Source organism: Sparus aurata, chromosome 11, assembly GCF_900880675.1.
Source record: "Sparus aurata chromosome 11, fSpaAur1.1, whole genome shotgun sequence".
In the NCBI taxonomy this organism is placed as follows: domain Eukaryota; kingdom Metazoa; phylum Chordata; class Actinopteri; order Spariformes; family Sparidae; genus Sparus; species Sparus aurata.
The window spans coordinates 7,470,877-7,498,532 of NC_044197.1; the positions used below are offsets into that span (position 1 = coordinate 7,470,877).

At 42.0% G+C, this 27,656-nt stretch overlaps 2 protein-coding genes across 7 annotated transcripts in view; both read left to right on the forward strand.

The window, feature by feature from the left end:
* Positions 1-89: 89 nt before the first annotated feature.
* On the forward strand, positions 90-20,584 carry nek1 (NIMA-related kinase 1). Of its 5 annotated transcripts, XM_030433988.1 has the most exons (36): positions 90-253; positions 637-785; positions 892-988; positions 2,126-2,223; positions 2,424-2,507; positions 2,588-2,655; positions 2,747-2,833; positions 3,305-3,359; positions 3,601-3,801; positions 3,897-3,969; positions 5,269-5,420; positions 5,653-5,718; positions 6,031-6,090; positions 6,401-6,448; positions 6,587-6,667; positions 6,752-6,918; positions 7,001-7,120; positions 7,239-7,341; positions 8,746-8,832; positions 9,346-9,429; positions 9,534-9,611; positions 10,011-10,106; positions 10,419-10,649; positions 10,742-10,795; positions 10,895-11,135; positions 11,489-11,614; positions 11,802-11,978; positions 13,112-13,315; positions 13,411-13,516; positions 13,641-13,717; positions 13,816-14,033; positions 15,479-15,633; positions 15,871-16,199; positions 16,491-16,624; positions 16,714-16,846; positions 19,743-20,584. In XM_030433988.1, the coding sequence occupies exons 2-36, from the start codon at positions 669-671 to the stop codon at positions 19,754-19,756; spliced, it is 4,221 nt and encodes a 1,406-aa protein (XP_030289848.1). In that variant the 5' UTR covers positions 90-253; positions 637-668; the 3' UTR covers positions 19,757-20,584. The 5 variants fall into 5 exon arrangements, with proteins under 5 accessions (XP_030289848.1, XP_030289851.1, XP_030289852.1 ...); XM_030433991.1 differs by lacking the exon at positions 5,653-5,718; XM_030433992.1 differs by lacking the exon at positions 8,746-8,832 and having other exon boundaries at positions 91-253.
* Positions 20,585-25,014: 4,430 nt separating this feature from the next.
* The window catches only part of sh3rf1 (SH3 domain containing ring finger 1), a 33,606-nt gene continuing 30,964 nt past the window's right edge, over positions 25,015-27,656 (forward strand). Inside the window, exons 1-2 of one of the 2 annotated variants that reach the window (XM_030433613.1) lie at positions 25,015-25,325; positions 26,275-26,780. In XM_030433613.1, coding sequence (XP_030289473.1) covers positions 26,400-26,780 — 381 coding nt within the window. In that variant the 5' untranslated portion in view covers positions 25,015-25,325; positions 26,275-26,399. The remainder of the gene's footprint in view (positions 25,326-26,274; positions 26,781-27,656) is intronic. The other variant, XM_030433611.1, reaches the window with a different exon arrangement.

The window sequence follows — 27,656 nt, forward strand, 5'->3', positions numbered from 1 at the left end:
GGTTTCTCGGTCCATGGTTGGCTTACGGTTGCTATGGAAAATGTCCACAGCAACAGCACCGTTAGGGGTGGAGACTACTGCTGTCAGTCACCGTTATTGAAGACGGACAGCTGTATAAACCAATTAACATTCGAGAAAAATGAGCGCGGCCAATTAAAATAGAGCAAAGGGGGCTCTGAAGTTAGATAGAGAGCGCGAGGGCGGAAGCAACTACCAGAGCCTCTCTGTCATACGGCAGCGATAAAGACTAATGGTAAGCAAAGAATTAGCCACCAAATAGCATTTACAGAACACTACAAAGTGAGCTATGTTTATTGTATAACTAAGTGTTGCGTGGACTCGCTCGTATATATGTTAGTCGGGCGGTCTTCCATCTTCGTCTAGCTGCTATGTAACGGTAACGTTAGCTATATGGCTACCAGCTGAATGGTGTGTTGTCTCAGCATCACAGCCCGTCAGAGGCAAGAGGTCCTTCTCCCCCTCCATGGAGCTGGCTCTGCTGTATATTTACAGGACAGAAAACAGTCATTATTACTGAAGTTAATAATAGTGGCTCAGATTGTTGGCTTATTTAAAACTGCTGCTTACTCTTAGCTGTCTGATAGCCATGCATTATGTTCCCTGATCTCTTTGCAGACCCAGCATGAGGAGCCACTCACTCAACTAACATGGACAAGTACGAAAAGGTGAAGAAAATTGGGGAAGGTTCATTTGGAAAGGCCGTCCTTGTCAAATCCAAAGAGGATGGACACCAATATGTCATCAAGGAGATTGGCATATCTGGAGTAAGATCCCATTCATAAATATTCCACAAGCCTCACATGCCACTGTTAATGTGTGCCCTCGTCTACCACTTTGCTTCATCGTATTCTCTGCTCCTTATTTTGGCAGATGTCAAGTAAAGAGAGGCAGGAATCACGAAAAGAGGTTGCCGTTCTTGCCAACATGAGTCATCCCAATATCGTCCAGTATAAGGAGTCTTTTGAAGGTATTCACACAATCCAAGTGGAGAAAAGGCACTAAATCTTTCAGTCAAGAAGCTGTGCCAAAGCCGTTAGGACTCTTCTGATATAGTAATATATGATGTTTAGAGTGTAGCGAACACAACACAGTCAGTTCGGCCTCTGGAAAACCTGCTTACAACAGTTCATACACCAAAGATACATTTTAAGGGATGTGGGATCTAGGAAATGACAAGAACTTGATAAAGTGTGTCAGAGATAGCCATCTTAAAAGAAAAAAGTTTGAGCAATTGAAAATGTGTGTGTGTGTGTGTGTGTGTGTGTGTGTGTGTGTGTGTGTGTGTGTGTGTGTGTGTGTGGGTGGATGTGTGTGAGACGTCTTCTGGGGAAAGATGGCACCTGTTATAGAAATTGTCATTAGCAGGAAACAATTTCCTCAGCGTTGCCCTGGTGTATCCTGTAAACCACTATAAATATCCATGCCAACTCACCCAGTATTCAGAACCTTTCCCAGTTCACAGATTTTCCTCCCCAGAAAATCAATTGATTACTTATATTCTGCAACAACTGCTTGGATATATGAAGTGCAAATTTAAACCCAGTCCAGTGTAAAAATAAGCAATTTGTGAGGCTAAGACCACAAATACGAAGAATAACAATACGTGTGAAATTTAGCATAGAAGGCTGACTTTAAGTGCAGTTAATCCTCAGCATCCCTCCACCAGTTTTTTTTTTTACCAGCTTTAGCCTTAGTGCTTAGAGAAAACGATTGGAAAGAGAGAAGATTATTGATTGAAGTAAGTTCTTGCAGTTATAAAATTAGAGTAAACCTTGTCACAAATTAAAGGTTTTCAAAACTTTGACTAACTTTCAAAACTGTTGTTTAATGTGGCAATTACAGCAGGGTTGTTAGTGGGAGGGACGTATTGAGGTGTAAGTGAAAAGTAATGCAGGATGAAGAGAGGATGAAGTGCTGGAGTTGGTCTTATAATGCACCACTTAATGTGTCAGCATTTACTCAAGCTTTTGGAGGTTGGCGGCCCTGTAATGATAGTATAGTGGCTTCAATTAAGTTAAAGATTTTGGTAGATAAAGACGAAGATTTTGAAAAAGACGTAAGACCAGCCATTGTTGACACCTAAATGTTATGAAATTCTTTTCAGAGGGGGGCTGCCTGTACATTGTGATGGACTACTGTGAGGGAGGAGACCTCTTCAAGAAGATCAACTCTCAAAAAGGAGTGCTGTTCTCAGAAGAGCAGGTAAGCTACCACTCTGAGACAATCACACATTTTGAGGACAAAACCTGTAAAACACACAGACTGAAGTTATCATAAAAACAAGTTCCAAAACACATCTTTGTCCTCTTTATATGTGTTGTCCCTTGGTTGTATAATTGCAAATGATGTAGATACGAAGTTGATATCGATAATGTGGATTAAGTGTATTCTGCCCTTCCTAGATCTTGGATTGGTTCGTGCAGATTTGCCTGGCACTGAAGCACGTGCATGATCGAAAAATCCTCCACAGGGACATCAAATCACAGGTATTGCTTGCTTCACGCACGAAAAGATCTTCCCTCAGTTACAGAAAATATTTACGTGTCTTTTCATGATATCCCCATAGAACATATTTCTGACGAAAGATGGGACTGTGCAGCTCGGAGACTTTGGGATTGCGAGGGTGCTAAACAGGTACGTAAAATGTCCCCTGAATCAATCTGAAGGTCTCCATTCAGTCCAGATTTGGAAATGGTAACACTTTTCATTCTCTTGTAATTTGCAGCACTGTAGAACTCGCAAGAACGTGCATAGGAACACCTTATTACCTGTCACCAGAGATCTGCGAGAACAAACCGTACAACAACAAAAGGTACTTACATGATGTTCTGGACTACCATCGTGTTTGCGTTTGTTTCAGTTGTGGAGTAAATTAATATTTAATTCAGGAGTAAAGATCTGTCCCAGCATATTGTGAGTCATGCAGGATTGGGTGGTGGCTCCTGGGTGATGTGAAGGTATCATGTCCCCTCTTTATCGAGTGATCGAGTCTTGTCTGTAGCTACAGCAGGAAGCTAGTATTGATTTCCTCTTTAACTATTTTAAGTGTGCATGTAATCCAATACACTAGTTACAAGCAAGGAAATAAATGTAGCAGTATCTCAGTGTTCAGTATGGAGTTTTTTACGAAATCCAGTTCTTTTTTTTTTTTTTTTTTTTCCCGGGTTAATGATAAAGACAGGAGAAACATTGTAATGGATGTAAAACTACCCCTGAACTGATCCCTGCCTGTCCATTTGTGTGTTGTCTCCTCTCACTTTGCCTACTTTCCCTCCCTCTGCAGTGATATTTGGGCGCTAGGGTGTGTCCTGTATGAAATGTGCACTCTTAAGCATGCAGTAAGTATTCTGTGTATAAGCTGTTTACCAGTTAATGTATTTTTAATGTAGGGCTCATGCAGCATTGCAGTGCTCTCTCACAAACTGATGTCCTGTATGTACACTGTAATGTATAATGGCTGACAACTAAGTTTTCCTCAGTCTCATCATCAGATCTGTAAAAAAAAAAAAAAAAGTATAACTGCCCTCAGTCATTTCTCTGCAGTGGTTACAAAGGTGTTCTACGTGTATTGTTCCTTAGTTTGAGGCTGGCAACATGAAGAACCTCGTCCTGAAGATCATCCGTGGCTCGTACCCTCCCGTGTCTGTCCACTACTCCCAAGAACTGCGCTCTCTCTTGGCGCAGCTGTTTAAGCGCAACCCACGAGAGAGGCCCTCAGTCAGCAGCGTACTGGACAAACCTTTCCTGACTTGTAGGATAGAGAAGTTCCTCACACCACAGGTAGAGCACATGATGAGGTGTTTTTCATACAGCCTGAATTTATGTAAACCAGAACTGTGCTGAGTTAAACAACTTGTATTCTCTACTGATTCCAGATTATTGCTCAGGAATTCCACCACACTTTTCTTCACAAGCTGCCTAAACTGGGTGTGTTACAGGGGCCACCAGGTGAGAAAATGAACAAAGCTGCTCTGTGTAGCTGTCGCCTGATGTTAGACTGCAGTAGAGTGCATGTCATTCACACGGTGGCCATTTTCATCTGACATCACAGTCTGGGTGGGAAGTTAGCAAATTTATAAACATAGGGAATCTCACAAATCATAATCCTGTCACCACTTTCTGATTGATCAGCTACTACTTGCGTAAAAGTCTTGGAGTATCTGATATTAAATTGACTTAAGTTTAAAAAGCAAAATAAACAATAATACAGCATAGTTACATTTATGTACTGTATGTACGTTATATTATGGGCAGACAATTGAGTGAGTATCAGCCATTTTTCTTATTATTAGAATCATTCATTTATTTTTATTTTTTTCAATCTGATGGACAACAAAATGCATATAAAATGAGCTAGCATGGCTCTGATGCAGCATAACTTAAGCTATCAAAGAATTAAACTTGAGTAAAAAGTGATAAACAAACTAAATGACAAATTCCCAATGACAACAACAAAGCCATTTTTTTATGACTGAATAAACAGCGTGAACTGAAGGGACAACGCAATTTTATACACACAATGTTTGGCGGACCCTGCCACCTGTAAAGCTTCAAATAGTGATCTTGGGACCTTATTTCACCTCTGAGAACAGCTTGTTTATTCAGTAATGGAAATCTTGAAAGAGGCCAAAGAATCAGCTTGAATGAGCAGTAAGAGGCTGTTCAGCTGTCCTTAATTGACATGATATATCTGCACGGCACTATTTGTAGACACACCCTGAAAGCTTCTCTTGAAATCCATGAGCGCGGGCTGCAAACGGGAGAAGCTGAGGCTTGTGTTCAGGCCAAGAGACTCACCTGACCGGTCTGTCCATAACACCAATGCTCAAGATTACACAGGACTTATATGGAATGTGATGCAGACAGTGGACCACGCTATCAGTCATCTGAAACAAAAGGAGATTGTTGGATTACTGCAGCCAGGCAGAGCAGGCAGTCCTGTTCTAACATCATCTGTGTGGTTTGGGCTCTAGTTATGAGAGGGATTTGTTTAAATCATCCAGATTTGATTAGATGGCTTAAAAGCTTAGATGCTTCAAAGCTGCAGAGGGAAGAATTAATTGCCTCATTTGCCTCAAATGGTGCTCCTAATTTATTTCTCTGTTGGCGAAATGCAGGCCAGGGGTTTGAGCTGCCATGTGTGTTTTGTATGAATAACATTACTGAATTGCACCTCAAACGAAATCTTCCTTTGCTGATTAGCATAAATGTTCTTATATGTTTTTTTTTTTGCATTTGTGTAACCAGCCAAGAGATCTGCCCCTGGCTCCATACCACTCGCCCCAACCCAGAAGATTACCAAACCAGCCAGCAAATATGGAGTGCCTTTAACTGTGAGGAAGGTGTCGGATGCAGCCAAAAAGCCTGCTGAGAGGAAACCAGCTGTGAAGCATAAACCAGTAAGTAGATTGTTGATCATGAGAACAAATTGCTGCGATTTTATTTTATTTTTTTCATTTTTGTTGCGCCACTCATGACTTTTTATTTGCTGTTCGTGTCTAAAAAAAAAAAAAAAAAAAGCTGGCGAGTCTGGCATGTCGGCGGCTTCTTCCATCCGTGTGTTCAATTGTGTGTGTTCTTACATCATCGTCTGTTGGCTACCTCTGAACCCCAGTGTCATATGTTGCTCAGGCCCCTCTCCCAGCAGCCCCCAAGAGAAGAGTGAGTCAAGTGGAGGAAGAGAGGAAAAAACAAGAGGTACAGCTGAGAGCCCAGCATAACTTGAACTTACTATGAGATCTCCCTTCCTTTTTCTCTCCACATTTACTCAAACATGAAGGTCTCTTCCTACCAGCATTTTTTGTTTTCCTCCCTCTCATAACGCTTGATCCCCGTATTCACCCGTTTTCCACTCCCAGCTCCCAGAGTATCGTGCCTGTTTTTAGCTCTCTCTGTTAACCGGACTTTCCCTCCTCACCTGCCCGCCCAGTGACAGGGCAGTCCTGCTTACCTCTAGCACGTGTCCTTAAAGTTTCTTTTTGACTGAGATGCCTTTGCCCCATGCTGCAGGATGGCGCCCGAAAGAAAAGGATGGAGCTGATTGAGAAAGAGAGGAAACAGAGAGAGCAGGTGGGTGCATCGTTAAAGAGAAAGTTTGCCCAAAAATGAAAATTCAGTCATCATCTACAAAAGCCTGTGCTGATTGTAAGTCGGGTGAAAACATTTCTTGAGTTTAACAGCAGGTTTTTGTATGCTTTAAAACAAGTCACCATCAACTTGAGTTGTTAAAGAGAATGCCTCAGTGCTGTAATGTGTGAAGCTCCACAAATGTTTTGACTTTCCATTGGCGTGGCGGTGACAAGATAAAGACTGAACTTGAACTTTTCCTTTAAGTTCCTCTGTAAAGTTTCAATCATTCCCTTATCTGTGTTGCTTTCAGATGTTCCTGTTGAAAGCGGACCAAATGAAGAGATATGAAAAGGAAAAGGTGGGTGCTCAATTTGTTTCTCAAGAATATCTTTGTTTCTCTTTTATATATTGGTGGTCATTGTGTTGTAAGCTGGCAAACACATTGGAAAGGATCAGTGCACTGTATGTCTCATCTAAAACCTGTTATCTGTAACAGATCAATCGTATAAACCAAGCCAGGGAACAAGGCTGGAAGCATGTCTTGAATTCTAGTGGAGGTAGCAGCCCAGAGAGGAAGGTACTTGACGCTCATTTCCTTTTTCATGAAATTGTTACTAATACCATCTTTTACATCTAAAGTATATATGAACACTTTCTTCAGTGTTACGTAGGTGGTGGAAAGAGGGTTGTCCCAAGTTCTGTTCAGGGCCTTCCTCCAAGTAAAACCCCATATGAGCAGTACCACGCTGCTCTGGACCAAATGGCTAAACCACAGCCTAAAGTCATCAAGAGGGAGGGACCCTCAGCAGGACCAGGCAGTCCAGTTCGGTATGTTCAAATGTCTCTGTATTTTAGATGATATATGTGTGTTGGACAATTGTTTAATGTCGTGGCCTCTGTGTGTGAGAAGCGTACCAGCTGCTGCTGGCCCAGTGCTGCCCAATGGTCCGGCCCGAATCTTAAACCCTGATGTAATCAAGAGGGAACTACAGAGACTGCAGCATGTTTCTAGACAAGCTCATATTAGTAGGTCAGTCATGCAGCTTCTCCCTAAGCAGCAAATGACGCTACACATGTGGATTGAAACTCCACATTTTTGCTTCTTTCTCATGAAAAGCCAAGTCTGAATGACTCTTTTCTGTTTTCAGGCAATGTGGACAGATGGCTCATGGACGGGCCTATCAGGTTGAGGAGTTTTTACAGCGGAAGAGAGAAGCCATGCTCAACAAAGTTCGTGCTGAGGGACAGCTGGTACGTATTGTGCTACACACTAATCAGCCCCAACATTTAAAAGGAATAGGAGGTGGAGCGAATAACATTGATTAGCTTGTTTTCAATGCAATATTCTGCTGCAAAACCTTTGGTCCTGGCATCCATGTGGATCCCTCTTGACATGTTGGAACATCTGACATTGTTATGAGGGGGTGTACTTGGGCTCCAACATTGTTTGGGTTTATGGTACATGCCAAGTGGCATTTACGTGAATGCCAGGTCCCAAGGTTTTCCTCGCAGAACATTGCATCATAACAAGATCAGTGATCAATTATTGCCTTTCCCTGTTGGTCCTTTTAAATGTTGTGGTTGACTGTGTACTGTCATTTGAAGGGTAACCTATAGAGTATTTATTCCTGTTGCTGAAATACTGAACCTTCTCCATCACTGTGATTACCCCCCCCCTCGTAAACTGGGTACATTTATCTATGCGCATAGATGAAAACTGACACTGATTTGTGTATTTTTAGCAAATGTCATGAATCTTTAAGCTCAATTAAGAACTTTTCAGTCAACACTGAATCAGATGGCTTCATGTATTATGAAAGGGCCGCTAGTACGGCCAACTAAACGAATCATCAGCCCCCACTAACAACAACAGACAAGCTGTGCCAAAATACAGGAATAATTTATGCAAATGTGTGACATGATGAGGTAGTGTGACATCATGAGCTCACTGAATTAAAGGCAGGACTACTTATGAGGTGTTTTTTGAAGCAGTGTTTACTGTGGGAAAGAGGAGCAGTTGGTGCTGACTTTGACTTTTTTTAAAAGATCTTTTACATGCACAAGAACATATATGACACACTGAAGGAAAGGAAAAAAACAAAAATGCATAAAAGGTCTTCTTTGATGCAGCATCAATCAAATGTCAGCCACTGGGGGGCAGCAGAACCACAGAAGAAGCGGACAGTGTTGTGTTTTGACATCCAGCAGACAGCAACATAACCATCCCACTGAAGTTGTGTTTCTGGCCAGCTGATACATGTAATGGTCCAGTATTTATTGGTCTAGCCTTGTCTTTAGGCTCACTAGATGGTAAGCACTCTCCACCAGCTAGTTGCTAATCCTATCTGTCAGACAGGTGTATTAAAACAGGGTTGATGAGGTTGGTGCTACTGAATCAAGGATTAAATCTGTACAAACAAAAAATGAGCTAAAAAAGGGGCCAAATATGATGTAGCTCTGCAGAGTTGGGTGACTTTTCTCTGTGGGTTCACTGTGATGAACGGCACCTATCAGTTAACATGCAGTCATTTAATTCAGTGTCGATATGAAAACATTGATCAGTGCAGCTTTACATCCTGGGCCCCGCTCGTGACTGTTGTGGCAGTTAGATGTTAGGGAGCTGTCTAAAGTGTGGTTGAACTGAATGGTGAACAGGGCACTCGTCAAAACCTGGCTGCAATCTATGGAACCCGGGGCGGTTCTCTTCGGTGCAGGAGGCCCAGAGCCAACAAGGAGGAGGAGGTAGGAGCCCAGGCCTTGAATGCCCCACCCAGTCCCGCACTCCACCTCACTCATAGCACGTCTGGCTTGGCTCGTCTTCGTTCATACATCTGCACAAAAAATCCCTCTGACACTCCCATAATTCAACCCAGCGGCTCAAACCCACCATGCCCACTCCTTGTTCAGCGTGTGATGTTCCACCGTCCAGTGTGTACTTTTTTAGTTTGCCTCCAAATAATGCCTGTTATTTCCAACGGTAATTACCCTTGATTTTGTTTTGTTGTCCCATTTCAAAAAATAACCACACCACCTCAGTTTTGAGTTGTGTATTGCAGCTTTTTTTTTTGCTCTGAATGGAACAACTTAATGTGTTATTTTTATTCTGGCTGAATGGCTGATGTGTTGATGTACGGATGTTAACATCATACTGCCTTGTGTATCTTTTTATAGGTGTTGCTTATATATGCATTTTTTTTGTATGGTCAGTGCTGTGTTCTACTTCTGCACGCACTGTGTAACATTGAGTGTTCTCAGGAGTACTTGTCAAGACTGAGGCAGATCCGCTTGCAGAACTTCAATGAGCGGCAGCAGATCAAAGCGCGACTCAGAGGAGAGAAGGTACGGTCCTCCGCTTTTCAGATTCTCACAGCACCGTCGAATGCGTCTTCTCGGTTCATCGCTGACAGTTTGTGTCCTGGCTCTCATTGGTTTGTGCGTTTCAGTACGACAGCGACGGCTCCGACAGCCAGGAGTCCAGCGAGGAGGCAGAGCTGAGGAGAAAGAAGATAGAGGCTTTAAAGGTGAGTCTGCTTTGGAAAATTATGCCACATTTAGATGACGACAAGAATAATAAAACTGAACGGCAGGATTGTGGAGACTATCTTAACCTACGATTTGTTGTCTTGGTTGTTTCAATGAGGGTTTAAAGGTCAGAGATGTAACATCGGCCCTGTAAGTCAGCGGTGCAATCTTACTAACTGGCAACCAGCGTAGAGAAAATAAAACAGTTATTTTCGTACCGTAGGAGTTCAAAGCCTCCACTGCTGCGTTCTGCTCTGCGTGAGACAGGAATAGAAACAGTAGCGAGTTATTTTAATGAGATGACACAATATTATCTCATTAAGACGATTTTGGAGATTTTGGTCACCCAAGAAATGTTTTCATTCTTTTTCATTTGTCTGTTTATGTGTACCTGCCAGGCCCAAGCAAACGCCCGTGCTGCTGTGCTGAAAGAGCAACTAGAGAAGAAGAGAAAAGAAGCATATGAGAGAGAAAAGAGAGCTTGGGAAGACCATGTAAGTTCCATCGTTTCTTTGCTACCACCCTTACATTCATGAGCCTGCAACATACTCGTCCCTCAGCTCAAAGGAACAGTTTCACATTTCTGGAGCTTCCCAACAAAACACCATTGCAGCATTCTCTCTAACAACTAAAGTAGATGGGCACTTGTTTTAAAATGTAAGAAAAACAATTGAAACACAAAAAACATGAAATGGTTCCATGCAGCTCACATGGTGTAACCAAGACACCAGAAGCGGCGAAATCCCAAATTGGAAAACTGAAAAAAAAAAAAAGGTCTAATCTTTTGATTTTGTGTATTGTGGTAGCTTGCAGCTCGGGGGGTAAAGGTTGGCATGGCAGCAGGAAACGTAGCACCAGCAGCAGCAGTGGCAGCAGCAGTAGCAGTAGCAGTATCATCTACCTCCAACAGTCCTCTTCCACCCCAGCCCAGTCCCTCTCTGCCAGACCCGGCTCCCAAAGCTCCAGCCCTGCCCGTATCCAAACCCCTGTCCATCCTGGCCATATCCATGACTGCTGCCCTGAAGAATGTCGGAGCAGTCAGTATACATTTACAAAGTCTACCACACCCTAAACAGAAAGTATTGTTTGAGCATGTATCCCTGAGCTGTTATCGATATGTGTCTGACAGATTACCCCGCTAAAAGAAAGCTTACCCGACCCAGAGAATGCTACAGTCATCCAGGTCGGTGATAAGATACATTAATCTTTCGTTCAGTAACGGTGTGCCAAAAACTGCAGGAGTTCTGAATCTGAACACTAAGTAATTACTTTCCCGCAACAGAGTGAGAAAAAGCAGATTTTGCGCCGACTTAACCAGAACCTGAAGGCCCAGAGCTCGGCGGAGGAAGTGGAGCCGCCGACTCTGCCCCCTGCCGAACCAACTCCTGCTCCCCAGCAGATCCAGTGTGACACAGAGAAACGCCCCCCTTCAAACGGAGACCGGAAGAAGTGGGATGCAGCAGATGTGCCGGTGCTTCCTGTGGCTCAGCAAACCTTAACGGAAACCTGCGCCACAACAGCAGGTAATGGGAGCCCTCGCAGGACAAGTCTCTCAAAACCCATTTATCAACAGAGGATCTATTTGCATGGATATAATTCTACTATTTTGTGTACTTTATGCTGAGGATGTTTACTTGCTGGTAAACTTACAGTAATTTCATAGTAGAATCTTTCATAGTGTTTATTTTAGAATTGAAAGAAACAATTTCCTGATGATTGCGCTTGCCTGTAATTACTGTTATTAATACCACACGCCGGTGCTTGTGCAGTGGAAATTTTGTCAAATTAAATTTGCTTTGCTCTGAATGTATACACAACAGCGCCTCTGTTTCAGATGTTTTGCTCAGCTTTTTTTCCCCTAAACTTCCCTCACTAGCCTCCTCCATGTCTCCAGAAGACAGACCATCTTCAGGTGGAGACAGGAAGAAGTGGGAGGCAGGAGTTCCACTCGTCATCTCTGTTGCTCAACAAACTCTAGAGCAGACCCTCATCCCGACCATAGGTGAGTCCCATACTCCCTGAGCAATAACATATGTGCAGATTTCTTAAAAATCACACCAAGCTGGGTGCCCTGTAGTTCTTCCTTCTCTCTCCCCCTCTTTTCCTGTCTGTCAGAGAATCATAACAATGTGCAGCGAGCTCAAAGAGGATTTTAATCTTTCTCTCCCTCATTCCGTGTTGTGTTTCAGAACAAACAGCGGGTGAAGTTATTCAGATGGGTGTGCTACATGAAGAGGCACCCAGAAAGGTGTGGGGACCCAGTCCAGACTCTCAGGTGCTGAAAGTGCTTCAGCAGGCAGAGCTTCAGCCTCTCACCCAGCAGCTGGGCAATGCCACCATTTGCGAAGAAGACGTTTCCAGCCCTGGTTAGGCCTCATCTTTTTTCCTCACAGTATTTTTTAAATAAGTTATACTGTATAACCGATGTGAATCACAAATCGTTCTTTGAGGTTATAAAACTACACCGATATTCAGACCTTTGGATTGATCTAAATTCTAGATAATATCAGCCAGTCGATGGCCCCATTTTAAAGTTATGATTCAGCTGAGTCAAGCTGCTACTCAGCTCACAGCTTAAGATGTGTAGTTATAGACTCATAATGAGCATCAGCGCAAGTTGCTTTCTAATATTCATCTGAAATTTCAAATTGCAAGATTTTCCTCAAGGCATTCAACCTTTGTCAGCAGATTGTTAAAATATGATTATTTCTAGAATTGTCTTTTATTATCATTTTTTGCTGAAGGTGAGTGAAGGGTCTGATGGTACATTAATTTATTTTTACAAGGCTTCTAAGCTGGAGGTTCTTGGAGATATTACTTCTATTGGTTGGAGGTAGAAATTAAACCTCAGCTTGTTAAAAGGCATCATATCATCTGAATCTCGATTCATTTTAGGTCCTTATTCTTATTCTTTTCCAGTTAGAGAGAACTCATCACCCTTTATTTGATCATACTGGGATAATGAATGTGTTTCTTAAGTGAAGTTTCAGTTGTTGTTTTTTTTAAAAATGTTTCTACTGTGTCTGAGTTTATAAGGGAAGAGACACTAGACTGTGAGTTTCTGCTTCAGCCCATGAGGAGAATATTTTGTTGAAAATTGAACATAACTGATCTCAGCTGCGCAGCCCGGCAGGATTACATTGACATTTTAAACACCCAACGATGAAATACTAATACAAATAAGGACAGACCAAGTCTTGCCTTCCTGTTGTTCCGTAATCTTACAGTTTAAAAATAGTTTTTGCTAATTTCTGACTTCTTATAGAAATTGGTAGTGGCACCTATCTTCTAGCCAAAATCTATTATCCTAGATATTTAAAGTGTCCTATGACATTAAATTGATTTACCTCAGAAACTGAAATCCTTTTTTTATTCTATTAATGGGCAATATACACAAAAATATACACTAGTATGGTAAAATGTACTACCATAGATACAACAAGGGTGATTATAGTAGTAGTGGCATGTTCACTTACTCATGATGCTATATCTTCCCTAGATATACCTAACCAGACGGCAGCTGCTGAGATTGCGAAGACACCTACAGAAGTGTTGCCCTCTAAGCCAACGGCATCTGCTGCGGTGCCGAGCGCGGAGGTTCAGAAGGAGAGTTCACACACCACAGGGGCTTCACATCAGCAAACATCGGCAGCTGGTGCAGAAGACCGAGTGACACTGCCACCTGACCTCACTGAGACTCACGGTCAGCATGACGCTTAGAGCTGAATTATCCAATGACTATCAGGTCAAGTATTTTTTTAAGATAAATTAAATCCTGTCTGGTCTGAATTCTAACAGATCCAGCAGACGTGGAGTCGATGGTTTTGGAAGAGACGCCTAAACAGGCCTCGCGTCCGCAGACTGGTGTGCAGCAGGCGTGGGAGCAGGAAGCCCAACAGCCAACGTGAATATTTATCTATATAACTAATTTAAGGCATCAAATAAAAGAAAGATACTTCTATTACAGCTTAAGTAGATATTTTTTTAAAGACTTGTATTTGTGTTGCTGAAGTGTATTTGTCTTTTAGGCCACCAGAGGGCATCACAAGACCAGCAGGCACCAAAGAGGCTGAGAAGAGTGCAGAGAAACCGACTGAATCTTCCGGTGAGGTTAATGTTTAGTGAGTCCGAGCCTCTTTTTTTTTTCCTTCAATGTTATTATTATCTTAATTAAATCTGCCCTGCCTTCCCTCCCTCTCCCAGGCTTAGCACAGTGTGAGGAGCCCCTGTTTATGAAGTTGTGTTCCCCGGCCCACCGACGCACTGCTGCCCTTGCAATCCTCTCAGCCCAGTCCTCCTTCGATGAATCATCTTCCTCTCTGGCCTCTCGCTCACGCTCTGTCTCACCCCTGCGCTCCAAACACCACGACGCCCTCCTCATTGGTCTCTCCACGGGGATGTTTGACTCCAATAACCCCAAGGTGATCATCGGCTGAGTGTGAATTTAAAAACCCACTTTATTTTTTTCACTGGGAATGGCAGGGGAAAGGTGTGAGGGTAATGAAATGGCATATCACACAACAGTATGCCGTCTATTTAATGTGATCAGGTGAACTGCTGCTGCAGGGGTTGAGGAAATTCACACATGTTCTTGTGCCTGGTGTGATGTGGAGGCTTGTGTGGTATTTTTAGGCAGGGTTTCAGGCTCCTTTATTAATGAGGGGGTCTGGAATAGAGCCAGAGCCATTAATCAAATAGTCTGAACCTGCAGTGGGTCCAATAGGCCGGATGGAGCATCCATCAACCTATATCTTTCATAACTTTCATCAGGGACTCTGGGATCTGCAAAACCCAGCTCAACAGTTTCAACACCCAGAAAGCTGCACAGAATATGGATATATATATGGATGTGGGTTTGTCAGTGCGCTTCTTTCAGGGTTTGGTTGTTTCAGGGCTGTTCTGAAAGTTACTGCTGGTGAAATTTTCTATATTTTGCATTCCATTGGGATGAATTTGTATTTATTGGTAGTAGCATAATTTTACTTTCTTGCAGTTGATTAGTGTCTTATCAATAAAGACTTATTGTTGACGTTAGAGCAGAGCGTTTTATCAATATATCAAGATATGAGACTATATATTGTCTTAGATTTTGAATATCGTCATATGATGATATGGCATAAGTGTTGTCTTTTCCAGGTTTTCCAGGCTGCATTACAGTAAAATGGTGTCATTTTCTGACCTCACCAGACTGTTCTAGTTCAAATACCTGCCTTTACTGACTTTATCATTATATCTAGATTACTGGTGAGTGTGTCAATATTTTGTAAAAGCGCCAATAGTCATCCCTACAATATGTGACAATATTGATATCAAGGTGTTTGGTCAAAAATATTGTTACATTTTTATTTTGTCCCCAAGTCGACAAAGCCTAAAGCAAATAAAACAAGAAACAAATCTAGCTTTCCTTTTTTTCTGCAGGGAGTGGATTGTTGAATTTACAGACATGCTGCTCTCTCCACACTTGGCCCTTTTTAGATTCTGTCTACCACTCAGCCCTGAGGTTTATAAAGCAGTGATAGCAAAACAAACAAACAAGAAAACTCATCACTGCATCCTCTATGATAAGATCAGTCGGCCATCTCTGTCTGAGCGATGTAATAATCCGTGTTATCCGCTCATCTTTAAAGCCCTGATCAGAAAATTACCCTCATATATTACATCTACATGTTGCATTGGATCCATGGTCCACTTTTAACTCCCTCCAGTGACTGGCTGGTTCTTCAGGTTACTGCAAGTTGCTGCATTTGTATTAGTGGAGCAGTCTCTTGCATTAGGTGTGAAAAATATCACTGTATTATTAAAAGGCCATATCGCCCAACCCCATCAAATTATGATACATGTTTTTCTGTTTGCATTGTGTTGTCAGATGCTGCGGACATGTTCTCTACCGGATCTCAGTCGTCTCTTCAGCGCTCAGCAGGACTCTGCAGTGGCAAATGCTAATGTTGCCCCAGAGAACAACCTGGAAATCGAGGACTTGGACGAGGCAGCCAAAGATGACGACCAGTCTGAGACTGAAGAGTGAGACAAACATTAATTAAATTTCAAAAGCAAATATCATGCTTGAGCCATACTGTATGATTTCAGCAAATATAAACTCCTGCAGTCTGGAGACGGCTGCTAGCTGTAGTTTCTTCACTCATTTTTTAGGCATGAGAGACCACATTAGGACAAAGTCACTTTCGTTTTGCTGAGGATCTATAAATACACCAAGCCGATGGCAAAATGCGTCTAATAACAATATTCCCTGCTCCCAAGTGCATATGAGGATGAAGACCTGCGGGACATCCGGGCCTCCATGGAGAGGCTGCTGCAAGAGGAGGTCGGTGCAGGAGACTTCAACGGAAACCCTCCAGAGGGCGAAGACCAAGAGCTCTTCAACAGGTTAGCAGCTGAGATCGATCAGGACAACAATCAGATGGCTGTGGATGACGACGATGATGATGACGACGACGATGATGATGAAGAGGAGGAGGAGGAGGAGGAAGAAGGCGAGGAGGATGAGGAGGATGAGGAATGCTCCAATGGGAGTCCTGGTGAAGAGGACCACAGCAATAACAGCCAGATAAATGAAGAGTGGCAGTCAGGTACGAGGAATGTCTTGAATTTGTAGAATGAAAAGTTTAAGTTTCAACCTGTTTTTAATTTAGCTCACATTCACTTCATATTTTTGCTGACACACCAGTGGTTATAAGTACTACTGCACAATTTGGAGGAAGCTTGTAAGCTGCTTTTAGCCTGGAGGCAAAACATCATAAATTGATACTTTCTGTCAGATGATTCATGCTTTTAATAAGTTGCCGGGTAATAAATGGGTTATTTATGCAAACTAAGCGCCTTCAGTTTTATGAGAACTGATAAATCCTGCTGCTCCACAGACGGCAGTGGAGAGGACCAGGGCGTAGAGGCCGCCTATCATGACAGCATCTTCAGTCGACTGGAAGAGCTGCGCTTCAACCTGGAGCAGCAGATGGGCTTTGAGAAGTTCATCGAGGCATACAATAAGATTAAGGTATGAAATGTTGTCTCCATTAAATGGTGTGACATTAGACTGGTTGAACAGATTGACTAAACGCTTTTTTTTTTTTCCATACATTTAAGGCTATACATGAAGATGAAGATGAGATGATTGACCTTGGCTCCAGTTTAGTGTTGAGCATTTTGGGAACCGAGTACCAGCATCTGTATGCCAACATCCTTCATCTGGTAATGGCAGATGGTGCATACCAAGAAGGTTAGTGAACAGGGATGAGTGAGAACACCATTTTTTGTTTCACAATATACATTTCAAGGTATGTTGTCTAAAATGTCTTATTATTTGATTTTGTTTATTTCAAAATATTGTGGTATATATTTTCATTGGCCATATCACCCAACCCTAGAGCCCCATCAAAATATTGTATGTGTCTGTATGAAATTGATTTTATTTATATAGACAAAAATCACAATCACCCTGCCTTAATGGGCTTTACAATCTGTACAGTGGACACATCCACTGTTCCTAGACCCTCGATTCAAGTGAGGAAAAACTTGTTGATGAAAAAAAAAAACATTTAACAGGAGGGAAAAAAGGATTATTAAAGAAACCTCCAGAATAACCACAGAGGAGGGATCCCTCTCCCAGGACGGACAGACATGCAATAGATGTCACATGTACAGAAAAGAACAACAAAATCCCAGTTTACAAGTTGCATTGACGTTGGGAGGACTTTAACTGTTGTTTTCATTGAACTAGCTGGTCTGTATCCATAGTCTGAATGGGTTTGGCTACTGGAAGTTGTATATATTTGTATATATTAAAAACTATTTATGGAACAACATCAGAATTGAGCTTCAGATCAAAATTAGTGTGAACATGTGAGTTTTAGACACTGTTAAATCCACTTCAAATAGGCTTTTTCACATCGCCAGGACGAGTTTACCTTTCTTTCTTTTTGTGTCACCTTTGTCATCACCAACAAGCCAGCAAAGCAGGGAATGGTAGAAAGAAGCAGACAAAATACCCCATCAGACTTAATCCACATGGTGCTACAGCTTGTTTTAAAAAGTCTTAATACAATTTGGAATTATCCACGTTTTTTTCTTGAGCTGATAACAGAAGTTGCTAAGGAGTGAGACATCTCACTTATTTCTCATCTCTATCTGTTGAGAGTTGCGCTGATCAGGCAAAGGTAACTTTTTTTATATTGTTTACTTAAGTCTGCCTTTCGAATTCAAATTCGACTGAGCGATATCCGAGCGCTGCTTGAACAGAGAAGGATGGAAAGGTATTAACAAGCCAACAGCCTCAGCTTCCACACACGTCATAGCATCGATGGGCACATTTCAGCCTGTTAACCTCGGTGTTGCATTTTCATCACAGTTTATTGAAGATGGAGCCGAAAAACTATTGCAAAGTCAGTTGACCGAGGGAGTCAATGCTAATTGTACACAGTCACATTGATGACAAAAAACAGATGTTAGTGGGTGTTGGTGGGTTTAGTGAGTACAGATGTTGACCCTCATAGAAATCTTGTAAACAGTGCTCTCTGTATCTGCACCAGATACTTCAGCTGAGTTCTGGCCCAATCCTTTAAGTGACTCTAGTTACTTCTTAATTGACTGTAGATAGTTTGCAACAGTGATGGATGGTTTCCCCACTGCACAGTGTCAGAATAAAGTGAGTGTTTAAATCTTATATATAAAATCCCATCCTCTTCCCTCGCATTGACACCAAGTCATGAAGACACTAAGTAGGTGTGAAACACACCCTGAACACTTTCTGCCAGCTTGTTCTTATTCTGTGCCGAGTCAGTTGTCATGGCTGGGGCCACGACAGATGCAGAGAGAGGTGAAGGAACGGAATATTTCAGGCTTTGACAGGCTTCCCTCAGGATGAGAGCAGTCTTCAGATAAATGCTCTCACTGAAAATCTCTATCTGACAGTTCTTTTGTTTTCTATTTTTACTGTCTTCAGTAGAAGAAAGACAGGAAGCAATTGTCAAATGTCTCCCATGAGGATCTGTCTCAAGATCTCTAAAATATGTTTTTTATGGCTCCCATCCATACAGCAATAACATTGTGCATGGTTTGAAACATTTTTGAGGCATCTAACAACTAACAGATCCATAAACTGAGGTTATGAAGAATAATGTATTGGCTTCACTCACAAGCAAATTGTCCATCACATACAAGCTCCAAAGATTGACTAGACTTTGCTCTGGGTTTTAGGTCAGTTATGATGCCTGTTTTTCCCATTAAATGTCAGGTTGCATTTGGAAAATAAGCATCAGGAAGTAAGTCAACTGAACTGATATGGATCCCAGCTGTGTGATGGATGGAAGCTGTGTCATTGGTCTAAAGCCATGTTAGCGGCTCTGCGAGGCTGTACTCGGGCACAGCGGTGCTTTGGGCTAAATGCTAAGGTCAGCATGCTAGCATTCTCACAATGACAATTAAAAACGAACATATTGGGCAAGTTAATGTAGACCTGATGATGGCTCTAAATATAGGAAGTGAAGGGTTGGCCAAAGTCGTTACTATTCATTCTGATGGGCACATGAATGTGACATGAATTTTTAAGAAAATCCTTCCAAAAGCTGTTGAGATATTTCTTCTTTTTTTTTTTCATTTGTTTGTTTCAGTTCTTACATATTGCACCTTTTAATGTACATAATCTGCTTGGTCCAGATCTGATTTTTATTTTTTCCCTTTTTGACCTTCGAAGGACAAATGACAGCCTTTTCATGACATTCCTCTTCAGTTTCTTATCACTGATATTCCACCCTTCAAATAGGATGTCACCCATGTATCACATCTGAAAGGGAATCATGTGTGTAGAAAATTGCCTGCCAGCCCATCCAAAATTGAAATAGTTTAGTCTGAACAACATTGCGATCCAAAAAAATGTAAAAAGATATGCTAAATGTAATTAAATAAAGTTAAAGGCTTGCGTGACTGACTGTACACTTGAACAATAGTGGTTTTGAACATCATGTGGGGTTTTTGCCTTTTCTTAGCATTTTGGAGTCATCTGTTCCTCCTCTGTCATTTCTTATTAAGCTACATGCGCTAACCACTGACCTCTGCCTCTCTAATGAACTATCTGTCCCAGCATGATTCTCATTCTCCTCTCTCTCTCTCTCCCTCAGATAATGACGAATAACGTTTCATGCCGTGGAGCTGCTGGCAGCTACGACAATCTGCTAGCTATCTGATGTCTTCCCACCACGCACATCATTGACAGAGGGATCTATGCATGGGGTGTCACAGCCGCACATCTAACAGTGTTTCAGGCACACTTGCATGATGAATAACTTGTACACTCGAGGCTGTTTTTCATAGTTTTATGACTATCAGCACCTGACACTACTTTCTCACCAGTGTTCATTCAAAAGTGCATTATCGAATACATGTTTGTATTAACCAAAGTTAACGTCAAGGTTTCTGTCAAGTGTGTATGAAAGTCTGTGTCTGTAAATTGATGAAACACATATATCGTCATGTTGATTGATGGCATAAACCCTGTTGTGTTCCAGTTTGTGGTTGGTTCAGTTGGCAGGCAAAAATCTGGTCCTCTCAGGTGCTCTCTTTCTAATCGTCACATACACAAACAATAGCTTCAGGACATAAACCAGGTCACCCTCAGAACAGCCAAGATTCACTTCAGAGAACCAGGTAAACCTCCTTTTTCTTACAAACTCTTCGACCAAACTTGAAGTTGAATATTATCCAGTACATTTTTCCACATTTTCTTAATATTTCAGTTAACCCAAACTACATGACAGACATCTGTGAGAATGTTGGTTGTTGTAGCAAGACTGTGGCAATGGCGTGGTAGGTGTTATGGAGTGAGTCGGGTCATAATGATGCTCGGTGCAGAGAGCTGATGATGTAAGCAATGGTACAGATGTTAACGATAATTCATATTTGATTATAAATTGAATATTGTAAATCTTTTTGTGAAATAAACACTTTTTTTTTAAGAACCTGACGACTAGTTTTCCCTTTCTGTACAGTATGGCCAAGTGTGGACACGTCAGTGCTTGTAAATGAGCTGTCTCACATTATAAAATGTGTTTTATTTAAAGTCCAAAAGAAAATCCTGCTGTTTTTCACGGGTTATCAAACTCTGGTGCCACTGGTGAGTGCACATGACTATTTTGAGCCACCACCCTTCAGCAGACCACTCGCCCTTCTGTCAGCCTGCAAGATTTATTTGTAGTTTCCGTCCCTGGTGAATAATATAACAACGGCCTCCAGAGTTCTGACACCATGTCTGATTTAGTGTGACAGGAGAAGAGGGTGTGTTTCCTCTGAGTCGGAGCGTATCCTAGTAATTGATTGTAGCATCCATCCGATAAGAAAAAAACAACAACCAATTTGATAATGGAGTTTTGCAGCCTTTCTTGAATTGCATGCTGTCGTGATTTAATGCGAAAGTTCACAACAAATTGGAAAATACATATTTTTCCACCCACCCGTAGTGCTATTTATCTGTCTAGATTGATTTTTGCTATAACTTTTAGATAGTAAGTTGTATTGGAGATAATTGGAAGCAGAGAAATGAGAAATGTGGATTGAGAATCTTCTTTTCTTCTGTTAAGTGTTCAGCTTCGAACAACCAGTAAAATGGAAACCCTTAGTCGATGGGAAGTTCTCCCTTATCCCTAATAATGCGAATGAACATATTGAGAATACTACTTTTCCTGTTCCAATGTTTACCCCTAGAGATACCAAACTCTACATGTAAAAAATAATAATAAATGGCTGTCTAGCTCCATGTGGCAAAATAAAAGATCAAGAGTTCTATTAAAGAATTGCTATGTTTCAAAAAAAAACATGGGAGCTGAAATTTACCACACCTGGAAAAAATCACTGGGACGCCCAGCTGAAATCAATGGTTGCATGGTTATCTCAAGATAAGGATACTATATTGGTAGGAATGGAACAGGGTGACTTTCCAATAGTGTACTTAGATATAATCCCATTTCTGAATAGAAATGTCTGGAGGGAAAATAAATTAAGTAATCAGGGGGTGATAACAGTTTGGATAATAAAGAAAAGTGGGAAACAGAGATCTTAATTTTAGATAAAGATCAGGAATCATCCTGCAGGGAGGACGAGCTGTGGCCTGGTCGGAGATGGTCAATGTACAAAACAAAACATTTACAAAAAAAAACTCTTTAATGGCAAAGTGTAAACAGATTGCTACAGAGTAATGTCAATTAATCAAAATTATATCATGTAAAATAAGTGGTAGCATTAGTATTCACCCCCTGAGCATAAATTTGCCATTATCACCATTAAACCATCAACGGGATGATGCATTTTAAATAACGACATATTTACGTTTAAATGGGAAAATGCCCAATATGCATTTTTGAGCAGAAGTTTTATGTTGTGTTCTACTGTGAAAATGCAAATGCATACATCAATTTTCACATTAGATTATCATTTTAAATTGATTACTTTTGTAAATATGTGCAAATGCATTTATGTTTTTTTTTTAATTATCATTATTCAAAGCTTGGTATGAAGGTGGAAACAGAATTCACACATATTTGGGTTCTGGCCTTCCTTATTATCCGCTCACACACTTCATTTCGCCTTGTAGTTGAAGGCCAGAGAGGAATAGCACTTAAAGCTGTTACACGGCATATGCAGCAGAGCAATTCATCCAATATTCATGCTTTGTGATGGCGTTATGTCTGTTTGTTGTTCCATTTCAAACTTAGTAATTCTGTTTTATGTCCTACTGGGTGATGTGTTTTATGCACGGGTCGGAGCTTTATCTCGGTATTGATTTGCGTTTCATTTGTTCCGACAGGAAGGTGGGCAAGTGTATGTTCAGAGACCATGATAAGGAGCATGAGGGGTTGTGAAATGCTTTCTTTGAGGTATTTAATGTGTAAAGGACATGATAGACTCAGCGAGAGTCATCGCATGGCACCACAGTTGGTTTTATTTATGTCTGTTTGTCAGACTGTCATGTTTAACCCTTCCAAAATGACGGGCTGAGAGATGTGTTTTTGACCTGCCAAAACTGTTCCAGGGCCTCTGGCGGTTCAACACAGAAGACAGACATAAATAGCGATGTTCTTAATTTCATCTTCAAAATTCAGAATGCAACAGATCCCGTCATATCTTTTGTCAGTGCGTTCTGTTAGAAATGATAACCACACTAAAATTAGACCGAGCCATGAGGGATACAAAAAAAAAAGGCAGATAGGAATATGACTTAGGATGACACACGCTAACCCATTTTGTCAGTTTGACATTATACCCTGGAATGAATTTAATTCTTGGTTTGCGTTTTCCATAAGGCTCTTTTTTGGCTCGATCTCTGGCTCTCAGAGGGAAAAATAACCCCACAGAGAAATGAATGCACTCAACCGTTATCAAGCAGCATTCATTGACATTCAGCCATGGTCCCTGATCTAATTTGAAAGCAGGTTGCCTTGGGCCGAGTTAGTAAGTTTGAAAGCCTTATCAGAGTAATGAAAATGGAGATCACTGAATGTGAGTGTCCTGATCTTAATGGCACATAAGGCCCCGGGAGGCTTCGTCTGGTTTTGGATTAAGTCATAATCGTTTTAAAAAGTGAATTATGCGGTATCGTCGACTTGGGAGCAACACTATAAATGATAGCTGTGTAATCTGCACTTTGCTTTTTTAAAAAAGGTCTTCCACTTTGGTATTCGCCTGCATTTCAACTTTGTACCTTGGACATCTATTTACAGTAATGGAGTGTACGAGAGAGGGCAATATTTCTGTCAAGGTTTATCCCTTCATGGAAATTGGGACATATGTCTTGTCATGTCCTCTCCTGCTTCCCTTGTCCCCATTTATAGGCAGTAACACAGCTGTCACCTCCATCACATGAGGATGTGTGTGCGTGTCTGGGTGTGCGTGTGGAACCGGGGCAGTGGTCGTGTTTTCAGCCTCAGGTGCAGACACAGTGGGAGATCATTGTCTCTTAAAGTCTACAAATCATCCCCGCTGCCTTTTGAATAAACATTAAGCAACGTCTGCTGAAGCAAAACAGAGTGGAATGTGTGCAGAATCTGAGTGTGTGGTAATACACGGGGGTCAAGCAGAAAGGGAGGGCAGGGGCCATTGTCTGAGGCGAGGTGGAGGGGCGGATTTGCTGCCTCTTCTCGGTGAGGAAATATGACCTGAGGGCTCCTGCCAGCTCCCATAGGATCACATGTGACAGAGGAGAGCCACCTCCATATAAATCACCTTCTTTATTGCTCGTTTCTGCCTCCCCTTCATCTCGCCCCGCTTGCTCAATATGCAGTGTCCTCCGAATGAGATAAAAATAAATCACACGTTTATTGTCTGGCTGTGTCCCAGTCGCTCTCCCCTCCACCCTCGAGTCGTTTTGTGCTTATGCATTTTGCCGTGAAGGTTATTAGGAGCCAAAGGTCTATTGCAAATGTACTTTTTTTGGTCATAAAAGCATTGCCTTTGGAGAAGCGCTCTCCCTCTCCCCGTGGGGCTTTTGTCTATTTTTATATGAGCCGGTGACAGGTCCATCAGTTCACTTTCTCCTCCAGCAAATATAGCCCACAGGGAAGTATCATCCAAAAGCAGGAGAACTTGGCCGTTACAACCCATATTATAACAGAAAAAGCGAATATGTTGCAATGTAAAGATCACACTAAACAAGGTGGGGATAGAGATTCTGTGAAACACAGTTTATTCATTGCTGGCACCATAAAATGAGATTGTGTCAAGCAGGAGTGGAAACACTACAGCATCAACATGTGGGACTCAATGCATCTTTGTTGACCAGAAAGTGACATTTATATGAAATCTGATTGCTTTCACTATTAAATAAGACGTAAATGCGTCACGTGTCCGTAGGTGTCGCCAAATAATGCAATCGAGAGCAGTTATTTTCCACTCTGCCTGGGAAAAGGTGCTGCTCTTTGACACATTATTACATATCATTAGACGATTCAGTTCACGCCCGGTTGACAACGCTGGACGCCGCCTTCTCGTGAGGCTCGGAAGTTCCTACTTCACACTCTGGTGGTCGTCAGTTAGGTTAGGGATATGGCTGTCGTTTAGCCTATTGTTAGTTAGAAGATGTGAGGTGTCAACATTAAAAATGACATGAAGTAATTGTGTAAGTTTTCCGTAACGACAAAATCCGACAAGTGACCAGAACACATGATGGTCGTGTTTTTCTAATTTCTTTTTTTTAATAATGTGTTTATTCAACTGAGCAGTCAAACATTTAAATGTATTCAGCTATTGTATCACATACTAACACTGTACACGACTTTGTATTCGTAAAGGTTACAGCACACGTAATTTGGTGGCTTGTTTTACGTCCTTCTCCTCCTACCCATCGTAATTGCTCCTTTCCCGACAGCCCTTGAAGCCCACATACTCCCTCCCCCTCTCCGCTTGTTTCCAGCAGCACAGTCCAGCAGCAGAACACAAGTAGCGGACTAGCATGGCGCTCGGTGCGGCTGGAGTTCCGTTGTCTCGCCCGTGTTTTTTTCACATCAGGTTTTACTCAACTATCTGACAGAGGCGTATTTTCGCGACACGTTTCACACCTTTAAAGAAGACATATAGTGGAAGAACATCAGCAGTTGGCGAATACTCCAGATAAGTGGCTTGTATATTCCAGGTAGCCTGCTAACTAGTAACGTTAGCAAGAAAGCAAAAATTGGGAGATACGGGGCAACAAGAGGTGGAGTCCTGTTTTGGAAGAGGTAAGCTGAATTGCAGTTAAGTGGACGAATGCTTTTTAAGTGTTTTAAATGAATCGCTTTCGTGTGAGAAGTTAGAGAAAATCTTTTTTCCGCCCCAAGTGCGAGTGGTGTACAAACTTCTAACTGTTAAGTTAACGTTAGTTGCTTTGAAGGTGGCTAACTACGTTAAAAGTAGCCCGTCGCTCACGAGCCATCTCTGCTAGCGAACTTACTTTACCTCGGTAACTTAGTTTAAATGTCTCCTTTATTGTGAAACACTACTGCGCACATCGACGCTGTCATTAAAAAAAAGTCCTCTGAACATGAGTACACGTTTTTGTTGCTGCTTAGTGTTACGTAATATTGACATTTTTTTTCCGCCGGAGTAATGTTACGCTATGGCCGAACAAGCTTGAAATATTTGGATCCTATCATTAAATGCCTTCCCGTGATGTCAGCATTTATAAAGTAAATTACACCCGGCTCATTCGTGGGAGTAGTTGTAATGTTTTCGCATGAATCATAAGTTTAGATCACACATTAAAACACATTTTTAAACACATATTCAGACAAATCACAGCCTGTCACTCCTGCGCCGTCGCTGTCTGTTTCTCTTGTTTGTCGCCGCGTGTTGACGATACAAATGTTCAACGATCCACGGATCCAAGATTACCGTTTCAAGGTGTAATTATCTGTTAGGTTAATCAGATCAACTTGCACCTAAATCCTCTCGTCCTTAATCTAAAGGCAGACAACAGGACAGAGGCTTTGTGTTGTCAGCTCATTACGACAGTTTTAAACGTGGCGTGAATGTGTCAGTTTTTCACTGTGTCATCTGAAAGGCAACATTACCCTTGCTCAACAAAGACACTTCAGTGTCAGCCATATGTGATGTCTGTTGTGAGCATAACATGACCTATTTCTTGTGTGTACAGTTGATTCATTTGCATGTCTTTACCCTGTTGTCTAGCTGATGCAGATGCCATGGCCACAGCCGAGGTATGGGAGTGACGTGACAGCCCTGGTCCTGCTTCCACACTCAAACCTCCTCAGCATCATGTTCTTCTGCTGAAGTAGTGGCAGAACACATAGAGAATGGACGAGTCAATATTGTTGGATTTGCTTGAGTGCCCCGTTTGTCTGGAGCGACTAGATGCCTCTGCGAAGGTTCTACCCTGTCAGCACACCTTCTGCCGCCGTTGCCTTCAGGGCATCCTAGGCTCACGTGGAGAGCTGCGCTGCCCTGAGTGCAGGACGTTGGTGGAGTGTGCCGTGGATGAGCTCCCCAGCAACATCCTTCTTGTGCGCCTGTTAGATGGCATCAAGCAGAGGCCTCGGAGGGCTGGTCCTGGGCCAGGAGTCTGCACAAATGGGACATCTGGAGCCGTGGCCAGAGCGCACGGCAGCGGGACCAGGGAGCAGGGCACCCCAGGAGCACAACCCCAGCGAGCTCAGGCTAAGAGCACCCTCGTCCGGGTTAGTATGCTCGCTGTGACTCATCATGGATCAGTGATCACAAATCTGTGTTTCCCATTGTTAGGGTCAAGCTGAAACAAAACAGAGAAAATCTGTGTGGTTTAAAGCAGCATGTTGCATTGCTGGCTCTCTAATCTTTGCTGCGGATTAACTGTTATCATGGAGATCCGAAAGCCAGCCAGTTGACTAGCGGCACAACATTACTAATGGATGTGATTGAGAGTAGTTAACAGTTGAGCCAACAAATGATTCAGCTCTGTGCTGACTGCAGCTGGGCTGCTCCTCCAAGAATGGTTCTCAGTTCTCACTGACAATGCCGTTTGCCAGTCTTTCGTGCACTTGAGATTCCTGCTGTAGTTTTCCTACGTGAGAAAAGCAGGGTGGGACTACAGGGTGGCTTTTTAATCTGCAGTACAGAGAGAGAGAGAGAGAGAGAGAGAGAGAGAGAGAGAGAGAGAGAGAGAGACTGAGTTTAAAAGTGTAGTTAAAGAAGAGGAAGAAAATTGTAAAATGTTAAGAGCCCTTGTTTCAGAAATTAGATTTAAACAGATGAAAAGTGGATTTTTCAAGCCATTGAAATAGGAAAATAATATTTTGTATTAATTAGTCTGTAAGCTTCTGTAAGTACGAGGAAACGTGGGTTGATTTGAATTAGTTTTTGTTCTGATGGTTTTGTGGAAACACATATCAAATGAAAGCCAGTGCTGAGGCCAGCGAACTCCGTAGTATGTCTATCATTAGCCTTATCTGTACCATTACCTCTAACAAGAACTCCTCTCTGGGAAAGTAAACATTCAGTACATTATTACAACTACGTATGAGTTTTAAAACTCAAAATCACACTTGTATGTGAATGTGTTACTCTCCCTGAGCTGC